At 44.8% G+C, this 13,412-nt stretch overlaps 1 protein-coding gene across 2 annotated transcripts in view; it reads right to left on the minus strand.

Annotated features, from left to right (window-relative positions):
* Nucleotides 1–13,412, minus strand: part of RAPGEF6 (Rap guanine nucleotide exchange factor 6) — a 130,851-nt gene that overhangs the window by 70,569 nt on the left and 46,870 nt on the right. For both annotated transcript variants that reach the window (XM_014948103.1, XM_014948102.1), the window contains exon 6: nucleotides 11,361–11,504. In XM_014948103.1, the coding sequence (XP_014803589.1) occupies nucleotides 11,361–11,504 (144 nt within the window). The remainder of the gene's footprint in view (nucleotides 1–11,360; nucleotides 11,505–13,412) is intronic.

A 13,412-nucleotide genomic window follows, 5' to 3' on the forward strand; every position in this document is an offset into this window, starting at 1 on the left:
CCCCTGGAAGGGAAAGCGATGGGGAGCGTGGAGTGTGGGATGCGGAGCTGGATGTGATGCCCTGGTCCCTTCAGTGCCACTGTCACACTGCTCCCCTGTCCCCCCTTAAATCAATCTTAAATCAATCACTGCACTGTCATGGCAAGGTTAGACCTTCGTTAGGGCTTCTCAGAAATTCCCATTTAAAGGAAAAATAAGGAAAATAGAGAAAAATGTAACTGTCCACCCTGTTTCTGGCCCTTTTAAGAAGGGGAGGCAGGGAAAGCAGCACCAGGAGCTCCTGTTCCCCTTCAGGGTGACATTCCAGGGTGCCATCGCATCCTTAACACACATCGCTTTCCTAACAGGCTGCGGAAAAATCCTACCCAAAGATCCGTAGGACTCCTAAGTCGTATGAAAACATGCTCCATCCTAAGGGAGGGAGGGAGGGAGGGAGGGATGGGAGGAGGGGGAGAGGGAGGGCAGAGACTGTCATCATCCCCGAAGTGATGTCAGCTTCTAAATATAGCACCAGCCATACAGAAGGAACAATAAAAAGGCAACATGGATTCAATTTCTCCATCGCTTTCGCGCTGCCCCAACCATCTTTTCTTTTTTTTTTTAAGCAGGGAAAGGTCATCTCCTATTTGTAGTGATTTAGATTTATACGGTTTCTAAGACTTTTTTAAATACGTTTCTAGACGAGAGCCCTCTCCCTCAGATCTGTGTCTGTCGGTGTGTGCTCCCTGCGGAGCCGGGGGGCAGCACGATCCGCATGGCAAGGGGGGAGAACGCCAGCACCCGGGGAGGTGGGGGGGAAAGGGGGGGGAGACCCCCTCTGCTACAGATTCAAAACAGAAAAAAAAAAGTTCATTTCTACGGTTTGAACCGAGATGATTCATCTCAGGCTCCTCCCTTCCTTCCTGACACCTCATTTCGGCAAGGGGCGGGGAAGTTTGGGAAAGGTGGGCAACCCCCAAAATCCCTGCTGAGGAGAAGGAGGGGCAACGCTCCCAAGAAGGGGCAGTTTGTGGGACCGAGTCCACCCAGGGAGACTGAAAGGGTGAAATCTCTCAGATCCCACAGCAACATTTCCCACACACCTTGAGAAATCTGCTCGGTGAAACGTACCCTTGATCTCATCTCAAAGCTGCAATCCCAGCCCAACCCCAACACGGACCTGGCTGGAATTTCCCCAGCTGCCACCCACCCGGGAAACCAGCTGGAGCTTCATGTTTGGAAACCCTGAAGCCCACCGACTGATAGATTCATTTTCAGCCCCAGAAAGTTGGTACAAAAGCCAATACAAAAGCATCACTTTTTCTACCTTATAAGAACCGAATCTCAAGCCAAAACAGATTCAGACTCTTTGGAACAGAAGGTACCAGAGCACCTCGCAAAGGAAAGAGGCCTCTGATTAAATGACCTTGAGAATAACACATTAACTCCACAGATGAGGTTAAAAATCATTAAAATGCCACTTCCAATATTTCTTCTGTCATTTTTCTGGAGGATTAACACCAAACTGGAAGCCTGAAAGCAGGAAGGGGGGAAGGGATCTGACTCATTCTACCAAATTTCAAGATTCCTCTCTAAGGAAAGATGATTGTGAACAGTCAACTCTCATTTATTAGTGGCCAGAGCATCCAGCTCGGAGAGTGTATGTGACACGAGCAGCAGCCCTGGCGTGACATCTCATGAGCAGGTTTTTCCCCTCCAGAACAGCCCCGTGTCTGGAGGCACCTTGGCTGCTTTTCTATACACAGAGCTCTACACCAACAGACGTGCCAGGGCTCAGGCACAGGGACCTTGGCTGTCCCTGGACCCCGGCACAACCTGAGTGTGAAGAGGGGACACAGGGGTAAGTGCCCCCGAGGGGTTTCCCAGGAGAATGGCCACAGCAGGACACACAGATCCCCAAATCCACCACGTTGGGGGAAGCTCAGCCCAGTCCTAGAGCAGCTCTGCAGGGCTTCCCTCAGGGGATGAAGTGTTGAAGGGCCATCATCATGGAATCACAGGATGGTTTGGGTTGGAAGAGACCTTAGAGATCATCAAGTTCCAACCCCCTGCCCTGGGCAGGGACACCTCCCACCAGCCCAGGTTGCACCAAGCCCCCTCCAACCTGCCCTTCAACCCGTCCAGGGATGGGGCAGCCACAGCTTCTCTGGGCAAACCTTCTCATTTTCTGGTAATATCCAACCCTTATTGCTGTTAAAATGCAAAGCCAAACATGTTATTTACAATTTTCCCCCGGCATCATTCGGGGTCCCCTCCCTCCACCACCCGGTCTGAGAAACCGATGTTAGAAAACTAGATAAAAGAAGGGATGGGCCACGTCACAGCTATGCTCCAAGCTGACAAACCACAACATTAACCTAATTTTAAAGGAAACAAAAATCAAAATCATAAAGACAATAGAAGCACTGTGGCTACGTTACCTCAAACAAAAACTTAATCACATAAAACACAAAATTCTAATACTCAGCAACAGAAAGCAACTCAGACTTGCAAGAACCAAGTATCAACAAGGAATTAAGCTCCAACGATCGTCCCGTTTAGCCAGAGACTTCATTTAATCAACTATTTCAAGTATTTCATCTGTCAAATATAACCCCATTAGGAAAGTTTCCACATCTCAAATGCAAAATTACAAATGCTGTTAAATGTCATTAGATAGCAATCAGTTCTATGCCAAAACCAAAGATCTTCTAGCTATTCTCTGGTACAGACAGTGGTTTTCATGCCAAGATTTTCAAGGAAAACAGGGCATCCAAATGCTTGCATCATGCACTGACATTTTCCAATGGTGATTTTAACTGAAAATTGCTCGGGATATTCTCAGTCCTTGACTTGGTCCAGAAGGTTTCTGAAGAACAGGGCTGAGTTGATGTGAATTACCATATTTTAAATTAGAAAAGTGTTTTAACATGAATACAAAGCCGAAGACACCATCACAACCTTTTAAAGAAGTCTTTAGTGTTATGTGATGTTCGACCCAACAGCTCTAAGAACTCTCCAGGCTGAAATACAAAAGGACCCTTCCCGCAACCACTTCTAAGTCCCAATGAACCTAAACCTCAGGGAAAGGTTGAGCTGCCACAAATGAGAACACAAGGAGGCTGCTACCCTTCAGAAGAGCATATTGAACACAAACAGCCCAGATGGAAAGGCAGGAAATAGGAAATAAAACCAGATCCATGGGTGCTACCACCCCCCTGCAGGCAGGGATCAGCTTGCTGGCTACCACCCTGCCGGTTTCCTACAAGAAGTCACTCAATATGTCCTTTCCAACAACTGAAACAATAATGTTAAAAAGAAGAATCTGACAAAGAACTGCAACTCGTACACAAAAGGCCCCCCCAAAAGCCTGCAATGGCTTTCTCGGGTGCAGAGCTCTGCTTTTTACCATTAACCACCCCAATTACACGACACAATTGCGAGCAGTGGGTACAACCCTTACACATCATTCTCCGTCTAGTTTGCATAAGAGGTTGCTTATAAAGAATTAATGACTTTGGAACTGCCACCCAACCCCTTAGGGTCCATCAAAACAGAGATTAACACTCTGAACATGCCAAATAAAATATTTTCTCAGGCATCTTCCAGGCAACTGAGTTAATTTCTACCACGGTGTAAATTTGTCTGCATAGCGGGAGGAGGAGGAAGAAAGGGATAACTGATTACAGCGCAGAGAGCACATTAATAATCACCTGAATTTTTACTTCTTGAGCATGTCAGTTTGCAAAATACCTAGAATTTTTGAGATGTTCTTCTGCCACAAGCTGCCATGGACTGTACATCCCTCCCACCTCACTGCCAGCACCAGCTTAGGTCAAGGTCTGACAACTCTCCAGTTCATCCCAGTTAAAGGGGTGGGGAGGCTTCAGGAGCCGTTTCCAAACAGTTCCAGGATTCCTGGTAAAAGTGGGAAAACACTGATGTGTTTGGACAGCAAGTAGGAAATAAGTGTAAAAAATATCCACAAGTTTTTCTGGAATTATCAGGCAGAGAAGTGGGGTTCTGCTGAGCAAGGGGAAGGCAACGCTCAAACCTGCTGCAGGGACCATACTGGCATCTTGGGGACAACCATCACCCCAGTTCCCAACCAACTTCTTTGGTGTGAGGGTGGTGAGAGCCTGGCCCAGGTTGCCCGGAGAAGCTGTGGCTGCCCCATCCCTGGAGGGGTTCAAGGCCAGGCTGGATGGGGCTTGGAGCAACCTGGTCTGATGGGTTGGAGCTAGATCTTTAAGGTCCTTTCCAACCCAATCTACTCTATGATTCTATAGAGAAGTAGCAGCCCCATGGTGCAGCTCCCATAACCCCTGGTCAGGACACTGTCTGTCCATCCTGCAGCAAAAAGATGCTTCATCCCACCATGGCTCTATCACCCACCACCATGGGCAATGGGAAGGGCTGGACGCTACTCCCCGCAGCCAGATCTGAGTCAATACAGGTGCTCGCTTAAAATAAACCCTCCCTAGTTTCAGTTTGATGTAGTTTCATTTGTGCATCACCGTTAAAGGCTGTTAAACAGCTGCACATGTCACCTCCCAACTGAGGTGGTTTCTCAGTTCACAGTTGATATATCATCTGCTCATCAAGTCTGTAACTTCTTGGATATAAGCTCTAAATAAATACAATCACTTTCATTTTGGATGAACTGGGGTTTACATGTTGCATATGTTGCTATTTTTAGGAAATAGATTTTTAATTTGAAAAATACAGAATTTAACCAAAGGGCAGTATTTTCTCCTTTGGTGAGCAGCCGAGCCAGATCATCACTCTTTGGACACTGCAGCCCCTCGTTAATTGGACTGGGAAGCACCAGTGCTCTCTGGAAATCCCTACAACTTCAATGCCCAGCACACCGAGGACTGGCCTTTTGTTAATGACCATCATAACCAGCAACAGATTTTCCAGGAGCCCCTGACAGCAACACCGCCTGACGAAAACAAGCAGACACAATCAATACATAAAATAAAGTATGAGCAAAGGTGCATTTGGCAATTTTCCCCTCCCTGACGAAAGCGAAGGGAAATGCCCCGGGGCCGGTGTCTGGGCGAGCTGGGGGTGTCGAGCGTGGGTTCCCACGCTGGATGTGGCCACCTCCAACACCATCATTACTTCACACAGCTCCTACGTCACCCACAGCACTTTTTTCCCCACCCCCAAAGACCAGTCTGACAGTAATTTTCATTTCCAGAAAGCTGGGGGACTCCAGCCAGGTGCATTCCCCTCCTCTCCTCCAGCCCTCGGTGCCGCGACCGGGTCCCTTCTGTCAGGTCACAACAAAACCCGTCTGCTCAGGAAGTGAACGTGCTGCAGAGGCAGCTTCTTTTTGATGACAGAAGCAAGAAAAACAAGTAAAATGGCAGGAGTTCAAGAAAGCTGCACACAGGCAGACAGGCTGAGAGAGTTGGGGGGGTTCAGCCTGGAGAAGAGAAGGCTCCGGGGAGACCTTGGAGCCCCTTCCAGTCCCTCAAGGGGCTCCAGGATAGATGGGGAGGGACTCTGGATGAGGGAGGGGAGCCCTAGGAGGAGGATTTTAAACTGAAAGAGGGGAGATTGAGATGAGATCTCGGGAGAAAATCCTTTGGTGTGAGGGTGGTGAGAGCCTGGCCCAGGTTGCCCAGAGAAGCTGTGGCTGCCCCATCCCTGGAGGGGTTCAAGGGCAGGTTGGAGGGGGCTTGGAGCAACCTGCTCTGGTGGGAGGTGTCCCTGCCCAGGGCAGGGGGTTGGAACTGGATGGTCTTTAAGGTCCCTTCCAACCCAAACCATTCCATCATTCCATGATTCTAAGTGACCTGTCCTGCCCAGGCAGCCCGGCTCATGGGGGTCCTACACACACATGTCCTGCAAGTGCCACAAGACCTCGGAAATGCCACATTTAAGATGGAGATGAAAACAGAGAAATACCTCGTCTTATAAAAACAGCCTCAGGAAAAAACAAACCCCTCACATTACCTCTTTGCATCACACAACACCTCCAGAACGCTACAGGTGACGGCAACGTCCGTACCCACAAAGCACACAGCAAGACGCCTGGATTTCAGCAAGACCCACATTTTCTTCTGATTCGTCAGTTCATAGGGCTAAAATCCCGTCAAGCATTTTTTAAAAAAGTGTCAAAAAGAGGAAGCGTGGATGTAAACACATGAAAAAGCAGTGAGCAGCAAAGAGAACCCTCCTCCAGCTGAAGACCAAGTGATTTTAGCCACTCTCAGTCCAGCCACAACCTCATTAAAATTAACTGATATTCCCAATAAACAGACGCCAGACGATGCTGTGTCCAAGTTTAACAAAAGGCCGCTGGAGACACACTCTATTAGTTGGTTTAGATCAATAATAGGTACCATTTCAGCAAATTTACCTGGCAGTTAAAAATAGATTATAAAAGACCCATAGCATTTTATAGCATTTAAAAAGGAAAGGATTAGTAATGGTAAAGAACCTTAATGGGTTTGATCCAAGTACATATCGAAATGTGCCTTAACTTCCTACAATTGTGAGATTCCCTGCCTTAACTCAGCCCCTGACAGGATTACATTAAGTAATGATCAAAGAACAAGAAACTTGCCACTCAAGCAGTCCTCAGTGACAGACTGCTCTGAAGATAAATGCTCCTACAAGGCTCCAGGAAAATTTGTACATGATGCGAGTCTTAAGAAACTGTCCATAAAACTTAATATTATAATAAATCTTTTAAACCTCATCATCCTCTTACAAGAGTTTAAAAAAGAAAAAAAAAAAAGGAAATTTGCATCTCTAAGAAAGGGAATTACTACTGAAGTTTGGTACCCAGTTCTTTATCCTGTTCTACCGTGAACCAACAATTGAAAAAATTCAAAATGTTGTCACAACTCCATAGAAATATGCATTGCATTGAACTTGCACTATAAAATTCTTCATTTAAAAAAAAAAAATCAGAGAAAAGAACTGTCAAAAATGTATATAGCCAATAAATCAGAAAAATCTTATACAAACGAAAAAAGATTTGAGTCTACAGGTTTGAGGGTCACGTAGAAATTTGTATCAGATTGCTAACCCCCGTCTGGTTTTGATCACTGCAAGAAACATAAATGCAAAACTTACTACTTCAGGTTTCATTTTTTAATTGTGAAGATAAATACTTGAACCATTTACTTTCTGATCACTTGATCCGAGATAAAAAAAAAGCAATTTAACTTTTATAAAGCACCAGAACTACCATTAAATATTTTTTTCCTGAAAATATTAACATATTAAGTCATCTGTTGTCAGTTGGGCTGGAGTTCTGTCAGCACCAGCTTTACGGTCACCAACGGCTGGGACGTAGCTGAACAGAGATGATGACAATGACTTTTTTTCTTTCGTAATTAAGGAATATGGTTGCATTATTTACCGGACTGGGAACGAGACTTGGAAGTAGAGCTGAGTAAGTGTTTATCCGCGCTGTGATAATGCGCCGCTGCACGACTCCAGTTCCTGTCTGGATCCTTATCTGCCTTACAGACAGCAATACAGAGAGCTCCTTCGCCAAAGGGATCTGCAATCCCTCCAACAAACACCTTTTGAAGCAAGAGGGGGCATAATTAACACCAACAGCACCTTTCTTTCTAAGCCATTAAGTCTGAGAAGAGGTTTCTCCCAGTGACTCCAGCCTCACTCCCCCCCAGTCAGGATGTGATTGTGGGGGTGACATGCAAGATGCAGAGAGGTATTAAGTGACAAAAATGAAAAGGGCAACAGAAGCCAGAAATGGCCAGGGGTGATGAGAGCCCATGTCATTCTGGGGATGCTCAGGCAGCCAGGTGTCCCACTGGGGCTGCCACCGTGGCCTTCACCTTGCATGTCACCAACCACGATGGAGCCACCTCCTCCGTCACGGCTCCGTGGGCAGCAGGGCTATTCTGCATCCTGGAAAAAACTATCTGAGAAGTGTTTCGCCAAAAATATATATTTATCCTTGGGACCTTGCTGGCAAGATGTGCTGTGGAAGGGAAAACCCAGTGCCAGCAGGACCTCGACACAGCTCCTGGCCACCCTGGGGGTGGAAGCTGGACCTCAGGCTGTTCACCCACCCGGAGCCAGCCCAACAGACCACTCTGCATATGTATTGCAAGAACAAATCCACATCATTATGCACTTTGAAGGTATAAACAGAAACATAAACCTGTTCGGTTTGAGTGAGAAGGAAGAACACTGTCAGCATATGTTCACTGAATTTTACTGGAAGAAGAAAAACAACACAAAAATAAAAACCAACCCAACTTCAAATACTTATTCTGCAGGAGAGCAGTGCTCTTGTGAAACAGTATTGCTCCATGAACCACAAAAACGTAGTGAAGGAGTCTAAATAGTAACTCCTTCGCCAAAGAAACCAACCAGATAATCCACTGTTAACTTTAATTCATTCAAGGGGAGGAAAAAAAAAATAAAATTGAAGATTCCCACAATAATTTGAATGTCAAGCGTCCTGAAGATAGAGAGTCAAATTAAGTGCTAAGGCTCTTTTACTTAAGGGAAAGGAAGAGCTTCAAAGATGGTAAATCATTTAAAATATTAAAGTATCTGCATACAAATCTTTATTTCATGGCCAATCACAGGGATTTCGAGAGGAGTTCCAGCACTAAGCAGCAGGGAGCTCTGTGTGAGAAGCAGCCGCAAGCTCATGTCACAACCTAATGGGTAATGTTTTATAAAAACAAAGATTAAGCTTAATCATAAACACTAATCACAGTATAGTTAATGCGCAGAGATTTACATTTTAAGGAGATTATCTAGGCAATCCCCATTAAAAGCAAACACAAGGAATCTTCTCATTTAATCCTGAAAGGGAAAGTTTTGAGGTGGGATAAAACAAGACGTTTTCTTTAGAAAGCGGAAAACTACCTGTGTCTCAGAGAACGGCCTCGAAGCGGGTCAGGCTGAGTACTGTAACATCATCACAGGGGTGGGACATGCCCGAGGTCCCCACAGAGCAGTGCCAGGGAGAGCAGGGCTCACAAAAGGTCCATCAGGCTCCGTCAGAGAACATTTCCCGACTGGCCGGGGAGGGAAACGTCAGCCCTGAGCTTATTCATTAGCATCAGGCCAGAGAGGAAATCTACCAGTGAGTTTGTCAACAGCTTCCCCCACTCTGGCAGAAAAACGTTATTGTCAAATAAAAGTTTCATTCAAAACCCCTAAACTCCTTCCCCTGCCCATTCTCACGTGGGTTCCCGTGACAAAACCTGGTTTTCGAGACCATTGGAAACCAAGAGCCACGTAGGAGACGACTCGTGGGGTTCGGGGTTAAACCTCGGCACAGAACAAACCATTCCTCAGCAAAACCCACTGTTTTCTCACGTTATAACACAACATGGAAAAATACAGGCACCCGATTTTTATTTCCTTGTCAAGCAGGCAGCTGGTTATCGCATTTTGATTTCTTAGTCATCTGCTGAGCTACAAATTACTTCTCGTTACACCGAGAGCTGGGAGTGTGACACTTCCCAATTAGGAGCTCCCAGTCTGCAGAGCACGGGTTGATATTTCAGTCCCGACGCCTGGAAACCCAACAGCTTGCAGATTTTTCTATCCTATTCTAGAGGGGTGGTTGTTTACCCCTTGCCACTTAGCACTCAGCCAGGAAAACACCTTAGTGCCTCTTTTCATATATTCCTAATTAACTGACATAACAGCAGATTTAGGAACGTGCTGTTGGTTTATGAAGTTTAAACCATCTTCCATCAAACGCTGATCAAAATATAGGTATTCATAAATCTGAGCAAAACACCAGATTTGCAACAGAAAACTCTATGTGCAGACACACACACACTTTCCTTGTGGTTGGTAACAAAGAAATAGGATTTTTCTTCATGTTGATTTAATGAGGACATAGTTTGTCATCAAATCACAGTCCTGTGAGCGTTACCACACCGACTCCTTGCATCAATCACTGAAAACCTCTGAAATTGATCAAGAAGCCACATGACATGGTCTTTCTTAGCCCAGAGATGCCGGAGCCCCTTCTCCTGCACCCCTCAAGATGGACAGGAACCATCGGCGTTGGCTGTTTCTCCATTATTTCATTTGGGCAGTCACTAATTCAGATGAGATACTAACGATAAAATCATTAGTATAGTTCTGAAACAAGCTGTCAGGGGATGGTGAACTCTAAGCAGCATATTCTCTTCCGGCCACAGCAAGGAGAACTCTTCTGCTTACAAGACAAACACTGAGGTAACCCCTTGCTCAGGCCATGGTGATGCTGTGGGGTGGCTAAAATCACCACCTGCCATCCACCAGCCACCAACAGGCAGAAAAAAAACCCCAGCAGTTTCTTCTTACACAGAGGAAATGTTTTAAGTTTCTATCTAACTGCACACATCAGCTATTTTAAAGTGTACACCAGCCAAGAGAAGGCTTTGTACCTTTCAGGGAGATGAAAAGGAAGATGAGGAAAAAAACGGGGAGAAATTAAATATATTTTTTTCTTTTCCAGTGCACGAAGACTACTCAAGGTTCATGCACTTCAACGTTAGGACTGTTCTTTTAACCTTTGATTTTCAAAGCAAATCAAAGCATCCAGAGCAATTATTTGCAATGAAATCATTTGTCTAGATCACACGTACATCCTGCTACCAAGCAGGAAGTTTGTATGTGCAAAATAATGGCAAAGAAAAACCTTCAGAAGAGCATTGTGGCCTGGAAACCACAGCCGTACGTGCCTTCACACGGCGCAGCTTCTGTAGTCTGGGAGGTTATTTCAGAGCAGCAAACGAGCTGCCGTTACTCTTTTTGATGCTTGAATTACCAAGACGCTATTTTTAAGCCCATAAACACGGCCGAGTGCGACAGCGTTCGCACCGCACTGAACTGCCTTTGTCATTGACTCTGCTCCAAACCATAGTTCAAATTAAAGAAAAAAAAGAAAACCAATTCCTACACCGTACCGAAAGAATTTCAGGCAAAACCAACAAAACCCAACAGAAACCAAAAGTGACCATTTCTCTGTCCGGCAAACACGGTAAGATTTATTTATACTGTTCAACTGAGAACTCCTGAAGCAAAAAAACCCCCTTTTTTTCCAACTTGTGCCTGAATCTTCTCTTCCCCTTACGGTGGTCAAACCTGAAATACTGTACTGCTGCCCAACACGAGAAAAATGCTCTCAAAAGTGAGAAACACAGCCTATTTCATCTCACCAGCAACCCTCTTTTTTCCAACTCATGCCTGAATCTTCTCTTCCACTTATGGTGGTCAAACCTGAAGTACTGTACTGCTGCCCAACAAGAAATAAATGCTCTCAAAAATGAGAAACACAGCCTATTTCATCTCACCAGCCTCTCTCACCGAACAAAACGGCGCCAGCGGCACGATGCCAAGGAGCTGGGCCAAGAGAAAACAAGACTCACCGACAAGTAGCTGCTGGAATCCACGTTGTCCGTGATGGTCTGACGCTCACCCCTCTGGTTGATCTTCCGAAACCTCCGCCGGGACTGCCTGAGCGGCACCTCTCTCTGCAAGATGTTTTCCTCATTGTCTTTGGAGTTCTCCACCTGAAACACACGTTCAGGCTCCTGGTTAAACATCCAGTTCTTCCATAGCACCGAGAGCCGGTGGAGCCGGATTAAGCTCATGAGGAAGGAACAACCATAAGTTCAGAGCAGTTAAAAGTTTTCTCGAGAAAAGGAGCGCGGCCGTTTCGGAGAACCGCTGCTGCAGGTCTCAGAACTACGTTATTACAATGAGCCGGAGGCCACAGCTTCCTTCCAGGAAAGAGTTCTTTTTTTTCTCTTTTAAAAAAAAGTAGAAAAGGCACACGTATCCTCTACACAATGTCACTCCCCGGCAGAAACCCTCCTGCACCCACACGTTTTGTACAACACAAAACGAGCCATGTCTGTACCTCAAGTGTGTTTTCAACAACGATGTTACCATTTTTTGGAGTACTTACAATCTGGTAAAGGCACTGAATTATATCCTATTTTCTTGGTGTAATTTTTAAAAACATAACTTATTTCTTATTGCCAGTTACAGGTGAGTAACTCTAAATATTTCAGCTTTTTGTAAATAACTACTTCATCTATGGCAGAGTGACTTCCAATCACTTCCAGCAGATTATGAAGAAATAACTGGAGTTTGATTCATCTCTTGATATTAAATATTATTTGCAACTGAGTATTAAAAAAATCAGGTAAATTTCTCTTGTTAGTAAGAGTCAACATGAAACCTTTTTATCTCACTGGTTACAATTCCTTTTTTCTATAAAAAGCAATCCCATCCTTTCCCATTTCCTTTTGATGTTTTGGAAAAATCTCTCCCAGCAGGAAGCGGAGCAGACGTGCAGGCAAAGAGGCTGCAGCCAGGCAAGAAGCTTCTCTACCACACATTTACTGTACAGGAGTTTCTACTGCCCTCAATGATTTCTATCTTTTTAATTTTTTTCCCCTCTCTCTTCTAAATTTAAACTTCAAAATCCTAAACGTACAATTTAAGTACTGGAGCAGAAGAACCTCTACATGGTCTTACGCAGCCCTCCCTTACATACTTGGGTAAAAGATCTCAAAATTAAAATATAAAAGGCAGAAAGGAATGAAAACCAGAAAAAACTTCACAGACAGGAACAAGAAAGTAACCAAAATATCTAAACCATCGCAAAAGCAAGTTCACATCTACTTTCTACATTGCTTTTTCCAAACAGCTATGTCTGCCTGAGGTCAGAGGAAGGTGCAAACAGCTGGGCTTGCCTTGTACATTAGTTTTAATTCCCTAGAGAAAAATATACATTGATAACACAGGTTAAAGATATAACAGTTAAGAAAGAAGAGTGAACCTCACACCACAGTGTTGTCAAAAAAGAAAGCAGAAAAGCCAAGTTCCCCCAGCAAGCAGCAACCACACTTCTCACGAGAATTTTACTATCTGTCTGCAAAGGCAGGGGACAATCAACCAGACATCAAGGAGCAGAGCTGCTCTAAGCACGATGGTAGAAGGATGCAAAAAAAAAATATCCAAGGACAAGAAAATAAAATAACCAAAAAAAATCCTTTTTAACAGGCCATTTGGTCTCATAAAAAAAAAAAATACTAAGACACTGGATAAAGAAGCCCTTCTTCACCTAGCATAAAATATGGATTTCTAGTTAGCAGTAATGTTGCTCTCTAATTATAGAGAAGGCTTCCAGAAGTACAGGAGCACAGCTTTATAAATAACTGAAATTGTGTTGATTTCACTTTTCATTTTTATGTGTGCGCTACCATACATGAGCTCCTTCAATAAATGCATTATTTCCTTTTTTTGCTCTGTGCTCATTCTTACGGGATCATAGAAACTTGAGCAAGTGTTGAGCCTCTCCCAGAGAACAGACCGAGCTGGACGCCGAGAGCTCTCCAAAGGGGATGGACATCGACTCTTCCAACATTAACGACCCTTATTATTAAGAAATCCCAAACTGAATAGGTATT

The sequence above is a fragment of the Calidris pugnax genome, unplaced genomic scaffold (genome assembly GCF_001431845.1).
Source record: "Calidris pugnax isolate Ruff unplaced genomic scaffold, ASM143184v1 scaffold27, whole genome shotgun sequence".
Lineage (NCBI taxonomy): Eukaryota > Metazoa > Chordata > Aves > Charadriiformes > Scolopacidae > Calidris > Calidris pugnax.